General features: G+C 53.2%; 1 protein-coding gene across 1 annotated transcript in view; it reads left to right on the forward strand.

Moving 5' to 3' along the window:
* CACNA1A (calcium voltage-gated channel subunit alpha1 A) overlaps window positions 1-14,924 on the forward strand; it is a 217,633-nt gene that overhangs the window by 186,318 nt on the left and 16,391 nt on the right. Inside the window, 7 exon segments of the mRNA XM_058525574.1 lie at window positions 1,055-1,171; window positions 1,460-1,525; window positions 1,601-1,716; window positions 3,597-3,747; window positions 6,684-6,811; window positions 8,949-9,045; window positions 11,478-11,583. Coding sequence (XP_058381557.1) covers window positions 1,055-1,171; window positions 1,460-1,525; window positions 1,601-1,716; window positions 3,597-3,747; window positions 6,684-6,811; window positions 8,949-9,045; window positions 11,478-11,583 — 781 coding nt within the window.

A 14,924-nucleotide genomic window follows, 5' to 3' on the forward strand; every position in this document is an offset into this window, starting at 1 on the left:
TCTCGGGCTTGGGCGGGAGGAGTAAGGCAGTGACTAGACAGGGGTCTTGGAGCAGAGGCAGGGGCCGCCCAGGGAGGTCCTGGGGGCGGGGACGGCCCCCTCCCCGCCCCCAGCACCGGCCCCTCGGTGGGCCCGGCCGATGCGGAGCTCAGCCACCCACGGGCGCTGCGTGCTTCCTGCTTCCCGCAGGCCTGGTCCCGTGCCACTCCACCCACCCCAGAAGCTGAGAAGCCATCCCTGAGAGGGGGGAAAAGGGCCCCAAATGCATCTCCTCCGACTCAGCGGGCAGCGAGGACTCGCCCTGCGGCAGAACAGCCCCAGCTCCCTCCCGTCCTCCCCATGCCCGCTCGCCAAGGGGGTAAGACAAGACGTCCTCCGCTGCTCCTCTTGGCGTGGGTGAGGTCAGGGCGGGCAGGAGCGGGTGGGCAGCTCGGCAGGGCAGGGCAGGGCAGGGCAGGGGGCCCGGTGAGTCCACGACAGATGCATTTCTGGCCCGGAGCGTAACATGCCCTCGGCACCGCCGCGTCCACCAGGCCCGCGCGCTGGCTGCCCCCCCGCCCTGGTGTCTGTGCCTCGCACCGTGTGACGGATTCGGCTACTTGCCCCGCTTGTGTCCTCTTGTCTCAGTGCATTTGGTTGTTGGGAGAAACAAAAACCATCTCGATTTTTTTCCTGATTGGATGATTCGGATATATTTTCTTTTCCTCGTTTTTTTTGTTATTTCTTCCCCCCTCCGCGCCCCACCCGTTCCTTTCTCTTCCTTCCTTTTTCTTTTCTTTTCCCCGTGGCGGGTGGGGCTGGCCGGGAGGGCTTATGCTTTTGAGTTGATGCCTCTTCCTCCCTCCCACCCTCTCTTCCCCGACTTCGCTCCTTTTTCGAGTTTTTCCTCGGCACCATTGCATTAATAGTGCTTTCTCTCCTCTCCCTCCTTATTTGGGGTCTGGCTTGCTTTTTCCTGTTGGTTGGCTTCATGTAGGGGCCTCTGTGAGTGGTGACGGCTCTGAGCCCCTGGGGGGGTGGGCGGACGGTCACCCCTCTTTCTCCGTCTCCCCAGAACAACTTCATCAACCTGAGTTTCCTCCGCCTCTTCCGCGCTGCCCGGCTCATCAAACTCCTCCGCCAGGGTTACACCATCCGCATTCTCCTCTGGACCTTTGTGCAGTCCTTCAAGGTGAGCCCCTGCGCCGCCCCCGCGCGGGGCTGGGAGGGACCGCAGACGCCCCCCTGCACGCGCCCTGGCTGAGTCTAGAAACCAGGTGGAAAGGCCCCTGTCATGCACCTGCTGAGGCTGCTGTCTGCAGGGCTCTTGTCTAACTCCCTGCCCCTGGGGTGTCTCGAGAGCTCCAGGGGAAGCCCCCCGAAGCCTTGCCCTGCGATGCCCCCCTGCGGGGCGGGGCCCTGGCAGCGGAGGCAAACTGAGGGGCGCAGCGCCCTCCCTCACGGCCGCCCTTCCCGCCAGGCCCTGCCGTACGTCTGTCTGCTGATTGCCATGCTCTTCTTCATCTACGCCATCATCGGGATGCAGGTGCGGGGGCCAGCGTCCCCGGGGGGAGGCAGCCGCGGGCGGGGCGCCCCCGGTCGTCAACCTGCCCCTCCCCAGGTGTTCGGCAACATCGGCATCGACGTGGAGGACGAGGACAGCGACGAGGACGAGTTCCAGATCACCGAGCACAACAACTTCCGGACCTTCTTCCAGGCGCTCATGCTTCTCTTCCGGTGAGGGGGGCGCGCTTCATCCTCCTGGGGGGGCGCGCTTCATCCTCCTCCTGGGGGGGGCCATGCTTCATCCTTCTCTTGGGTGGGGGGGGCGTGCTTCATCCTTCTCTTGGCGGGGGTCTGGCCTCTCCCTTCTCTTGGGGGCCGTCCTCTTCTCCTCTTCCGCTGGCTCCGTTCCAGTGAGGCCTGGGGACCCCAGGGCCCCTGGCAGGGCCGAGCCGAGGCCCTGGGACACAAGCAGGGAAGGTGTTTTCTGGCTTTATCTCACTGACTCCTCCCGACTAGCCTGTGGGGTGGGGATTCTCGGCAACCCCATCTGACAGGTGAAGAAACTGAGGATTAGGGACTCTGAGGCTTGATTCTTAACCCTGGCTGCACGTTAGAGTTCCTTCCTTCATTCAACCGAGGTTTACTGAGCACCTACTGTGTGCCAGGCACTGCTTCGGGCACCAGAGACAGAGCAGAAAGAGACATTCTCTGCCTTCTGGAAGCTGTCAACTTAAAAAGCAAATTTGCCAGTTATTTTACCCTCAACTTGAGTGTTTTCGGAAGTAGCCAAAAGAATTGCAACTCGGGATGTGCGTGCTATGGGGAACCATGGGCAAATCCAGAAAACAAAGGAGGGAGCTGCTTTTATAGAGAGAAAGGGGGATTAGAAGAGGCTGTTCTAAAGGAAAGTCCATGGGGGAAAGCAACAGCTCAGGGTTGCAGCGGTTTCTCATTGGCTGGGTCGTTGCAGGGTGAGAAGAGAAATCTTCCTTCAGTGTTCAAGTCCTTTTGCTTCCTGTCGAAGGTGAAAGGCATCCTCTCGTCCTGTTCTGTGTAACTGAGGATGTGTGGTAGGGAGTGAGAGCTCCCCCTGCAGGCCTTCCCGGCTCCAAGTTAGCTAAGGTTTCTTTTATTAATATCCACCAAGCTTATATTCTAGTGAGGGAGAGAGGCAATGGGTAAACTAATTATAGAGAATGCTCGAAGGGGATAAAACTGCAGATCCAGAGGGAAATGGAGGCACAAAAGAACAAATAATGTATGATTCCACTTATGTGAGGTACCTAGAATGGGAAAATTTATTGAAGAAAAAAAGTGGACTAGAGATTGCCAGGGGCTGGCTGAGTGGACAATGGGGAGTCATTGTTTGATGAGTACAAATTTCCAGTGTGTGGTAGATGAAAAGGTTCTGGAAGCGGATAGTGGTAATGGGTACATGGCATTGTGAATGTGCTTAATGCCTCTGAATTATACACTTGAAAATGATTAAAATTATAAGCTTTATGTTATGCAGATTTTCGCATAACATTTCTTTTTTTTAGTTTAGCAACAACAAGTAGAGGAATGGAGAGCTGAGAGGTCACACCTCTCTGGAGGGGGGTGACATTTGACAGAAATAGGTGAGGGAAGGAGCCATGCGGATATCTGAGGAAGGGCAGTCCAGCAGAAGGTACAGCAAGTGCAAAGGCCCTGAGGCAGTAGCATGGCTGGCACATTTGAGGACAGGGAGGAGCCCAATGTGCCTGGAGCAAAGTAACCTAGGGAGAAAATAGTAAGAGACGACAATCACCTGGAGGGAAGGAAGCTTTTAAATCATATCTGTGTCCCCAGGGCCCCACCCCAGACCAACTGAATCCACGTCTGTGGGAGTGGGGCATGTCATCAGAGGCATGTCATCAGCATTTTTTAAAAGCCTCTTACAGGCTTTTAAAAATCCTCTGCACAGCCTAGGATGAGAGTCACCTCTCTGAGCTTCCAGAGAAAAGAGTAGCTTACCTGGAACTTGAACCCATGCCAGTCCAGCTCCAGAGCCCAAGTGCTCTGCCTCCCTGGGGGGCATTGGTGTCCAGGGCTGGGTGCCCAGGTCCCTGACGCCCCCGCTCTGCCCTCAGGAGCGCCACCGGGGAGGCTTGGCACAACATCATGCTTTCGTGCCTCAGCGGAAAGCCGTGTGATAAGAACTCTGGCATCCTGACTCCCGAGTGTGGCAACGAGTTTGCTTATTTTTACTTTGTCTCCTTCATCTTCCTCTGCTCTTTTCTGGTGAGTCTGTGGACGTGCGAGGGCGGGCTCCCCAGACCCAGCTCCCCCTCAGGAGCACGGTTTCCCTGGAACGTGACTGTGTCGCAGACCTGCTCCCTCCCAGGCTTCTCTGAGTCCGCTGGGAATGAGGTTAACCGGGCTTCCTCACCCTCAGCACTGTTGACGTTTGGAGCTGGATCCTTCTCTGGGGGGACATCCTGTGCATTGTGGGGTGTTGAGCAGCAGCCCCAGCCTCCACCCACCAGATGCCATCCCATCCCCAGGTGTGATGACCAGCTATATCTGCAGACATTGCCAAATGTCCCCTGGGGGAAGGGATAGAATCTCCCCCGTTGGAGACCCGCTGGGTTCCACTGAGAGAAAAACTACTGGGGCCGAGAGCTGCTCCCACAGCCCATCTAGTTACAGAGGATACTGGTTATGTTCTCGCTCTCCCTGGAGCAGTCGGAGCCCAGTCAGATCAGAAACTGTCTAGGTGTTTCCAGCAGAGGGGATTTAATACGGCGATTGGCTACGCGGGGTTGAAAGAACAAACAGAGGACACTGAAGTCACCAGGGACTGCCAACAGCAGGAAGGCCTGGACTGGGGAATTAAAAGAAAGGCAGGGTGTTACCGACCCAGCCGGCTGCCCCTGCCCCCTCAAGGGATTGCTGGCACCCTGGCCGTCTGCTGCCCCTGGACAGTTGCAGTCGGTACTGGTTTCCTGTGGCTGCTGTAACAAAGTACCACAAACTTGGTGGCTTAAAGCAACAGAAACTTGTCCTTCTACAGTTCTGGAGGCTAGAATCCTGATCGAGGTGTCGGCAGGGCCAGGCTCCCTCCAGAGCCGCTCGGGGAGGGTCCTCTTGGCGTTCTTTGGCTTGGGGCAGCTTTGCTCCAACGTCTGCCTCCGTCGTCACGTGGCCTGCTCCCTGTGTGTCTGTGTCAACTTCCCTCTTAGGAGGGCAGCAGTCATATTGGATTTAGGGTCCACCCTACTCCATTATGACCTCATATTTACTTGATGACATCCACAAAGACTCTTTTTCCGAATAAGGTCACGTTCACGGGTACCTGGGGTTAGGATTTGAATGTGTCTTTTGGGAAGACATGGTCCAGCCCACAATACAGAGCCACACTGGCAGCAGAACGAGTCCCTTCTCCTGTCCTCCCCCGTCTGGCCTTCTGGCCGTGGCTCCCACTGACGGGATGTAGGGAGCCAGCTGTCAAGGGAGTGTGGGAGATGTGGTTTGCAGACCCCAGCCCAGACACCAGCGTCTGTCAGCAAAAGCCCAGCACCCCCACCCTCTTCAGACCAGTGGCCTCACATGGAGAGACCTGCAGTCTCAGACTCACAGGCCCCCAGTCCAGCGTCTGTAGCCGCTGACCCAGAGGGTCCCTGCCCAGTCCTAAATTCCCAGAAGGGAGAGTCTGAATGGGCCAGCCCAGCCCCTGGTCAAGAGGCCACCCTTGTGTCAGCAGCTCTGGGTACACATGTGGACAAGATCTTATAATCCAGCCCATGTGGGAAGGGCAGCCACCTAGAAGACACCTACAGCACTTGACCGTCAGCCCCCGAGGGCAGGGCTTTCTGTCTTGGTCACTGTTGTATCCCCAGCACCTAGGACAGGGCCAGGCACACAGTAGGTGCTCAATCAGTATCATAAAGATGAAGTAAAAATAGAGTCACTAAAGTTGGGGACACCTAGGATTACAGGTTACTTATTAAACACCTACTATGTTTACACTTTTGCTTCCACTTATCTAGATAAACACTTTGTAGTACCTACTATGTGCCAGCTTTATGCTAGGCATGGGCGGTGTAAGGAGACCCATGGTTCTCTCAGTTTGCAGGGGTGATGGGCAGACAAGTCGGCAGATAACAGCAATATGGTCTGATAGCTGCTGTGATGGGGGAGAGTCTGACTGCAGGAAGGACCATTTCAAACAGAGGCCCTCAGGGATGGTGAGCAGGAACTAGACCACATGTTAATCAAATCGGTTGCAAGTAATAGAAACTCAGCTGAAACTGATTTAAGCAGCACGCACAGCTGACTAACTTGTGTACCTGAAAAGTGTGAGTGCAGCTGGATCCAGGCCAGAGGACCCGTCCTCTTTGCTGTTCTCTCCATGCTGTCTTCATTCTCAGACTTTCTCCCTGTAGAGGCAAGATGGCTGCCAGAGTGCCAGCAAAAATCCCAGGGAAGGCTCTCATTGGCCGCCTTGGGTCATGTGCCCCTCTCCAACCAATCACAGGCTTGGGTTGTATGACCACGGGGAGCCATGAAGTGGGGGTCAGCCACACCCAGCTACAACGTCTTGTGTGTAAAGGAGGGGGATTCCCCAGGTTCTGTTACCCAAAGAGAGAAAAATCATGATGCAACATTTGCAAAGGCTTGGAGACAAGCTCCTTGCAAGCTCCCCACGTGCTGAGGGCTAGAAGAGCACGTGAAAAGGTGCTACCAGGTGCAGACAAGGGCAGGAAAATTTCTCCATCCGTCCGTCCATCCATCCACCCACCCAAGAAATATTTGCTGAGTGCTTACTTTGCGCTGGGGCTGGGAACACGACCAGGTCCTTGCCCACAGGGAGCACTCACTTTGGCCTTGTTGGCGGCCAGGTGTGGGAGGATGTGGGTCCTGGTGGTCCCCTTGGTGTTGGCCCCCATTTTACATAGCCTCTCCTCTCTGTGTCTCTATCCATCACTCTCGGTCTTTGTCTCTTTGTATCCCTCTCTGTCTCCATCTTTCTCTGTCTCTGTCTCCCTCCCCCATCTCCATCTCTGCATCTGTCTCTGGACTCCTTGCGTGAGTCTGTGTCTTTCCTCCCTGTCCCCCCATCTTTCTCTTCTGTCCCCCTTGCCCCTCTCGTCTCCCCGTGCCCCGGGCCCTGTGTATATGTGTTTGGATGTGTCTCGCTCTCCCCCACTCCCTCCCGGCCCCCGGGGTCCCCACAGATGCTGAATCTCTTTGTTGCCGTCATCATGGACAACTTCGAGTACCTCACCCGAGACTCCTCCATCCTGGGTCCCCACCACCTGGATGAGTACGTGCGTGTCTGGGCCGAGTATGACCCCGCAGCGTGGTAAGGAGTCACCCCCAATCCTCCAGCCACATGGCCCACCTCTCCCTGGCATTGGAGCATGGGTTAAGTCAGGCCCCAGACCCCAGGACATTCAATCACTGGGGAGCCAGCGGGGATCTTGGGGGATCAATCTAGAGGAAAGAGATGAGAATCAGTGCTTTTGCACACCCGGGTTAAATGCGTGGATACCAGCCCTGCCCAAACCCCAGGCTTTCTGGGAAATGAGGGAAGGAGTCAAGCATGAGGCGTCCGCCTCCTGTGAGTCTCTCCTGCCCAGAACGATGAAGGACAAGTTAGCCAGGCCCCAGGGAGGAAGCCGAGGGCTCTCGGCCTCAATGCTCCTGGGGGTGTGGGGAGAGGGGCTGGCCAGGCTCTCTTGGCAGACAGGATTGGCTGCAAGATCAGAGTGGTGGAACCCAGCTCCCACGGGGATCCCGAGCCTGGAGCAGGTGATCACGTGAGGCCAGAGGAGAGGACACAGAGCCCCAGTGGCCCTTGCATCTTCGTGGTGATGAGGGAGTGGGCGCCAGAGTGCCCCCTCCTGGCCGGCAGGTGGTGGTGTCAGCGAGCCATCTCCACCCGTGCGTGTGTGTTGGGTGCCTGCTCAGCACCAAGCCCTTGCAGGACCCTCAGAGGCGCTGTCCTGGTGTTCAGAGCCCACCTGCCACTACCTGGGGATTCTAGTGCAGGCGGGGCTTGGGGCCTGAGGGACCATTACTGGGGGCCTTATAGGGGCCTGAGCGCTCAAGGAGAGGCCTCACAAGGAAGGGGGAGGAGTCCATCTGTGCCATTCCGGCAGCCTCAGACAAGTCCTCCCGGAGACTGAGGGGCCGGGGTGAGCCGCGGGTCTGGGGCTTCACTTTCAGCTGGTTCCTAACTCTTCCTCTTTTGATTTTAGGTCACAGCAGTTGGATGCTGTCCCTCTGCCCTCTATTCCACGAGCCCCACCCCCCGCAGTGTAGCCCATGTAGATTGTGAAGGAGGGAGAGGCAGAGAGACCCCTGGGGGAGGTGCCCCCCAGCCCAGAGCTCCCGCCACACCCTCTGCCCCTGGGGTCTGCGAATATTTGGGAACATCTCAGGGACTTTTGCTCATCCTGTGTCTCCCCCACCCCTTCAAGCTGGAGGTCCCCAGCCCCTGGCGTCACAAGCTTGCTGTGTGGTGGGGAGCCAGCGTGAACGCGGCTTGACCCTGTGCCTCCACTAATCCCCTCTCTTCTGCTTTCAGCGGTCGGATTCATTATAAGGACATGTACAGTTTATTACGTGTAATATCACCCCCTCTCGGCTTAGGCAAGAAATGTCCTCATAGGGTTGCTTGCAAGGTTTGACTTCCACTAAAACCTGCTAGCATCCATGGAATGAGTGTGGCTTGGGGTTCTTCAATATATATATTTCGTATATATATATATATATATATCTAAAAAACAGAGCCATCTCTCTCTCTTGCATTAAACTAGAAAACTCTCTTAGCCACCAGAATGCAGTCACGTAGACTCGGGGAAGCATGGAACATTTCTCTCTGTTCCCTTCAGCCATTTCTGCTTGCTCCCAGCTGAAGCTGCCCATCCCGGGGTCTCCACAGCACCCCAAATCAGACGCATCCCGGGGGGGATCGTAACTGCATTGACCCCCCGCAACCATCACCTCTACTCTGTCCCCCTCCACCCTTTGCTTCCTGAAGCTCCCAGCCCTCCTCCCACGGCCCCCGCCCCTCCTCCCCATCTAGGCACCTCAGAGACCAGCCTCAGCCAAACCAGAAATTTTTAAAATAACGCTGAACCAAAGCGTTGCTCCAGGCCCTCCAAAACAACAACCCCCCTTCCCCCACGTTGTTCCAGAACCGGAGATCAGAGTCACCACCGAATCTGACTGTTCTCTTTTCTCTCTCTCTCTCCCTGCTCGTGAGCAGTGAAATCTTTTTTTTAATTACCTTTTCTTCCATTTTTTCCTCCTCTTTCCCGTTTATTTGAAATACCTATTTTACCATTCTCTGCATCTTTCTCTCTATTTTTTCGGCTCGTGTGATTTTTTTTCCTTTTTGGTTTTTTGGTTTTTGTTCTCCCCCGTTCCTCCCCTGCCCGCCCTTTCCTGTGCTTCTCCGTTCCCACCCTGTTCTTGTTTTTTGGTGCTGCCAGGGGCCGCATGCCTTACCCGGACATGTATCAGATGCTGAGACACATGTCTCCGCCCCTGGGTCTGGGGAAGAAGTGTCCGGCCAGAGTGGCCTACAAGGTAGTCTACCCTTGACCACCGCCGCCGTCGGGCGCTGGGGATTTTTCAGTGCCGACCAGGAACAGCCAGCCGGGTCTCTTTTTCCAGCGTTTCTCTTCTTCCTTCTTTTTTTTTTTTTTTTTTTTTCTTTTTTCCCCCTTTCCTCCTCGAGTAAATGGACCTGGCCGTCCCTTGACTCAGCAGCACCCTGTGTCCGTCCTCTGATGACTGTGTCTTGGTGTTTGGAGACTCCATTATGGCCGGGGGGGAGGGGAGCCCCCAGGTCCCCTGGCACCTGGTCCCCTGGGAACCACATTGGACACAAACATGCTTTGGGGGGGATCGCCGCCACGCCTCCCTTCTGCCCACCCACAGCGGCCCCTGGGGCCCAGGCTGGGGCAGGTACCTGGTGGCAGCAGTGGGGGAGACTTTGGCCCCCAAGAAGGCAAGACCCAGGCCCCAGCTTTTGTATCTTGAGCCCCCAGGTCCAGGCCCCCCACACACACCTGAAGCTGATCTCTGACCTAGGGCCTTGGGGGATCCAAGACCTCCCGAGGAGCCTCCAGAGCCTCTCCTCCCCACCCTCCCTCCCCTCTGGAGCCGTTTCTCCGGCCCCTGCCCTACACCACCTGTCTCCCCACCCCTACCCCGAGACGCTCCAACATGCCTCTGCATCATTCCAGAGTGGGCAGGCAGGCCGCAGCTGGACCCTTGGACTGTGGCACCCTGATGCAGGCCATGCACGCTGCCTTGGCGGGGGCCTGGGGCGGGCAGGCACCATGGCCGACCGGGGGCGGTGCATGCTGGCTGTAGGAGCAAGGGCCGGGCCACCAGGCGGCTGAGCCGGGCCACCCTCCAGACCCCTGTCCCGGAATCTCCCTTGGCACCCAAGGACAGATGCTCTGTTCCCTCCAACTCATCCACGAGAAGGTCGGGAGTGACCTTTAAAGTCGTCCCTCCCCCAAAAAGATTGCCCCATCATCCCATTCTCCCGTCCACCTTGGCTCACCCTGTGTCTGCGAGAGTCCTCCCTCCCTCTGCTGCCTCCTGCGGCCACCCCACCTCCTCTGTCCTCCCTCCGTGCACCCCTCCTTCCCAGTCAAGATCGGGCTGAGGCCGCCCCGCCAGCATCCAAAAGATCGTCTCCCTGCACCTGTCTCTTCCCTCTAATTGTCCTCTCGTCCCTTCTCTGAGTCTCTACTTGGCTGGCTGCGTGTGTGCAAAAGAGAGGGAGGAGTGCCCTTCCCCTCCTGGTCTCTGTGCAGGGCCACCACGGCTCCATAAAGCACCTTTTGAAAATTTGAAAAGGGCACCCTTTCCATAGAACACTTTGTCGAAAAATTGTTGTAGTCCATCCATATGGCAAGAACAAGACACTCTTCTGCTATCAGCTGGGCAGTTGTCATTTAAATAAACAAATCCATGATTTCTAAGATGAGGAGTCCTTTGTGCAATGCACAACATGCCCAGCTGTGCACAGCAGCCCAGTCTGTGTGTGTTTCTCTGTCTACGGCCTCCCTCCCTGCCCTGCCCCAACCCCTGTCTCGTGTTCTACTCGGGGTTTTCCATCCCCCTGCCCATCTGCAGCTCTGTGTTTCCTGCTGACATGTGTCTTAATCCCCTGGTGAATACCAAACTCACCCTCAACCCCCATCTCCATGCCACCTGAGCTTGGCTGGTGCCCACCAGCCCAGCATCCTCTCCCATGCCGCCAAGCATGGGGGACAGAGCCCCTGCCTGGGACACAGGGAGTCTTTTCTTCCCTGGGCCATGGGAACACCCCCTCACCCCTTCCCCCTGCCATCACACAGAAAGCTGAGACCTGGACACACCCCTGAGATACACTTCCCACGGAGCTATGAATGAGTCTCGAGATTCCGTCTGCATGCGCCCCTGTCTGCTGTTCTGTGTGTCATGGCCTCGCTGCATGTCTGCGAGGGGCCCACCCCATCAGCGGGGGGCCGCCCGCCTGCTGCTTCTCAGAGGAGTGATGTGGTCTGTGCCCACCTGGTCTGGTGTGGGCCGAAGGGGGGTGGGATGGGGAGCCGGCGGCCCCCCAGTGGCTGTGGCTGTGGACTCCTGTGCCTGGCTGCTGCATGAGCTGCTGCAATCGATTTGGTCTCTTCTTTGGGGTCAGAATGGAGCGGAGCCGTCCAGAAGAACTCTGGGGCAGCGCCAGGGTGTGGGGCAACCCTGGAAGTGCCAGCTCTGGGGTCCAGCAGGCGGGAACAGAGAGGGCAGGAGCTCAAGGCCTAGGATAGCCCCCAGGGCCCTCCCTCCAGGCCACCAGAGAAGTCAGTAAATGGAGCATTGGGATGGATAACTGGGGATGCAGCCCCCTTAGCTGCTGCCATCAGAGTTCTTCCTGGTGCTCCCCGGGTGGGTGGGGCTGTCTCATGGGGCACCGGGAGGGGTGCCTGGGAGTGACTGCCCTCACCTCTGGTTGTCTGTAGAGGCTCCTGCGGATGGATCTGCCTGTAGCTGATGACAACACTGTCCACTTCAATTCCACCCTCATGGCTCTGATCCGCACAGCCCTGGACATCAAGATCGCCAAGGGTAAGGGTGAGCACGTGAGCAGAGAGGAGGACAGGGTGGAGCAGCAGGGAGCCAGGGAGCCCCCTCCCGGCCTGAAACCAGGGGAGCCACTGCCCTGTCCTCGTCTTCACTCACTCACCTGATCACTCATTCAGCCAACATCCAGTGCAAGCCTCCCGGGCACTGGACACTGCTCCAAGCATGGGGGACACGGCAGCTTACACTCCAGGGGGGAGGCCTCCCCGCGGAGCTTCTGAAGGAGGTGCGGTGATGAGTCACATGGGTACCTGTGGAGAAGGTGCCCCTGTTACCCAGCAAGGGCTCACCACCCAATGCACATATAGAGTTGATTCTCACAGCGTCAGCCTGTGGGAAAAGAAAAACAGCTTTATTTGTGAGGTTGATCTGCAAGGAGACAGGAGAGACGTGCTCTCAGATCTGTCTCCCTGATCCAGGGCTTGGGTGGAATTTATGGGATGAGGGGCAGGGCAGTCTGAAGTGTGGGAATAGATGACTGGAGGAGAGGAGAAGTGAGGTCGTTGGTGATCTGCACAAGCACAGTCAAGCTTCATGGCTCTTCACAGGACACACGTTCACAAAATGGTGGTGTTAGTGTGATCTGAGGGTGGAGTGTTCAGCCCTTCGATGTCAGAAGGGTCACTTATCAGGCATTTGCACAGCCCCAGTTGATGGGTTGGTGGTCTCAACAGGCCTGAACTGGACAAGGAGTCATTTCTCAGTTCCTGAAAAACCACTCTTAATTACTCTGTTGTTAAGATGGGGTCAGTTGAACTGTGCTGGAGGGCCCGTGGTTACAAATCCCCCCTTTTTGTTGTTCATTCCTCACTCTTGAGGGATACAGGGTGACAATTGCTCCAGCTTCTTCCTGCTGATGAGGGGCATACGTTGTTCCATCTCATTGAGCCAGTCTCTTAGTAAGACGGTGATGCAGGGGGGATCCCAAAGTTAGGCCTATATGGTGCAAGCAAGTAACCAGGTATTTAATAAAAAACATTTCTAGAGAAACAAAAAGAAAACCAAGGTTAATGGCTGCAGCAAATTATAAACCAGTTTCTGAGTCCAGGGAGCAGCCAGTCAAAGGATTTCTAGATGTCAGGGTCAAAGCATCTTTTGTAGCTTAAAATGTCTCTGCTGATGTCATCAGGTGTTCAGGTATCTTTCTGAGTGGCTTACACAGCAATAGATATGAATCTCCCTTAAATTTATATTTGGAAGTCCAGCTTCAATTTGCAAGGCTTCAAGAAAGCAGGTTCAGTTCTCAGTGATTCCAAATGAAAATGATGAAAAAAATTGAAAACGTTAGTTTGGAGATTTGGAGCCAGATATTTGAGGAGACTAGAAGAATTCAGGATCCAGTCCAGTTAACAGATATCATACAAAAACCTCAAAGACAATTAACAGAGCTAGAATCTAATATCCACAGATGTGTATTATAGTTTCTACTGAAACGTATTTTTTGTCTCTAAAATCGCCCTCATTTTTAACAAAGATAGGCAAGTTGGGACTAATTGGTTGGCAAAATAAGTCTAGTTTCAATAAGCTTGGGCCAATTATTTACATAAGTACAGCAAGAATAGCAATTAATAATATAGGCTCTTTTAAATGTGCTTTGCTGGAACGTTCCATAAGGAATCTCAGATTGAACTTCAAAGGCCTCTCAAGGCCAGAAGAGCCAAGGACTTGTCATCAGAGTCCACTTGCAATACCTATAGACGAGGTCCCCAAAATATCCAGAGATTCTTGCACCTGCCAGGGAAGTGACCTTCTTTACTCACCTTGTAAGGTTGCTGGAAACCCTGTAAACAAGGTACCAGGCCAGTATTTCCAAGTGGCTTTATTTGTTCCATAAAGTGAATCCTTGTTCCTTAAAGGTGTTTGGTCATACCTGAGTTTATGCATGTTTCTCTCAAATATGACATTCCAGTCAAAGCTTTGGTAATATAACCAGTGTTTCCAATTGTGTCCTGTTATAAGGAGAACAGATTCTTACTAAACATATACAAATAACTATATTGCCATGAAAATAAGAATATTTACTCATCAAGAGTTTCCAAATTCCTAGGGATCAGGTAGGGAGAAAAAGATAAATGTTTCAATTCTGCTTACAGAGGTATAATTTACCAAATTGTTATAAGTCATAGCTAGCTTAAGAGAAAAGAGAAGAAGGTTTCTTAAAATCTGGAAAAAATAAGATGTTAAAAAAATCAGCAATATTTCAAACAAAAATTCATAAAAATTATAATCATCCTCATCAGTTTGTTCAGACTCATGTAATCAACTCTTGATCTTGATCTTTTGTTAGCAGTTTTATGGGGCCATCAGTTTCTCCATTAGAGTTCTGTAATTTCTTACCCAGCTCAGTTTTGTAATCTGAAAGTTTATCAGAAACCTGTATTCTAGAGTAAGTGCTAGAGTGCTTTCCATGAATCTCTCTGAAGAGGAAACTTTTGCAAAAACATCGTAGTAAAACAATAACTGTCTATAAATGACAGAAGACTCAAAAATGGCAATTGACAAAGAAACTTGGCTCTTTCTGTGACATACAGCACTTTAAAATAACTAGAATTATGACTGATAACTAGGACAGATCAAAATTTTAGGAATGTTATATAATTTTTAAAACATTTGTATTAATAATGTTTACCCATGCAATATAACCTAAGAAGATTTATCATCATTTATTTGACAATGCTTCCCATGTAATTTAACATACAAATACGCCTAATTAGTCTAAGATCTCCCTGTTTATAGAAAGAGAGAACAAATTATTTGAGAAGTCCCAGGGCCCCACTGGAAATTATAAAGTTTGAATTTGGGGGAACTTTGTCAAAAATATTAAAAGGTTTGAAAACACTTGGTCACATAGGAAACAGTGCTGAGTTATCTATTTAACCAAGGTGATAACAGAAGATGTTAAAGGCAAACAGAGAGAGTTAAACAGTTTTAAAAACCCTTAGTTTTCTTAATAGAGAGATTCCAACCTTTTAGAACATGGGAAATTATTTTGCCAAAACATAGATTTTTCTGTCTTTTAGGTAGACTTACTCAAAGGTAAAGAAAAACCTTTTATAATCTCTTTATCAAGAGCAGACTAAAAGTCAAGGAAACATATCCTTTTAAGAGAGAGAAAATTCTAAATTTTGTACCAGCTTATTTTTGCTCTTAAATCTCATTCACTTAATTAAATTCATTTTGATCTTAGCCAACTCAACCACGCAAAAATCTCTTTCCTCAGGGTTCCTCTTCCGCAAACCTTCCATAACCTTCTTTTTTTTTTATTGATGTCATGATAGCTTATATCATTGTGAAATTTTAGTTGTATATTATTGTTTGTCAGTCAC

This window comes from Diceros bicornis, chromosome 30, assembly GCF_020826845.1.
Source record: "Diceros bicornis minor isolate mBicDic1 chromosome 30, mDicBic1.mat.cur, whole genome shotgun sequence".
In the NCBI taxonomy this organism is placed as follows: Eukaryota; Metazoa; Chordata; class Mammalia; order Perissodactyla; family Rhinocerotidae; genus Diceros; species Diceros bicornis.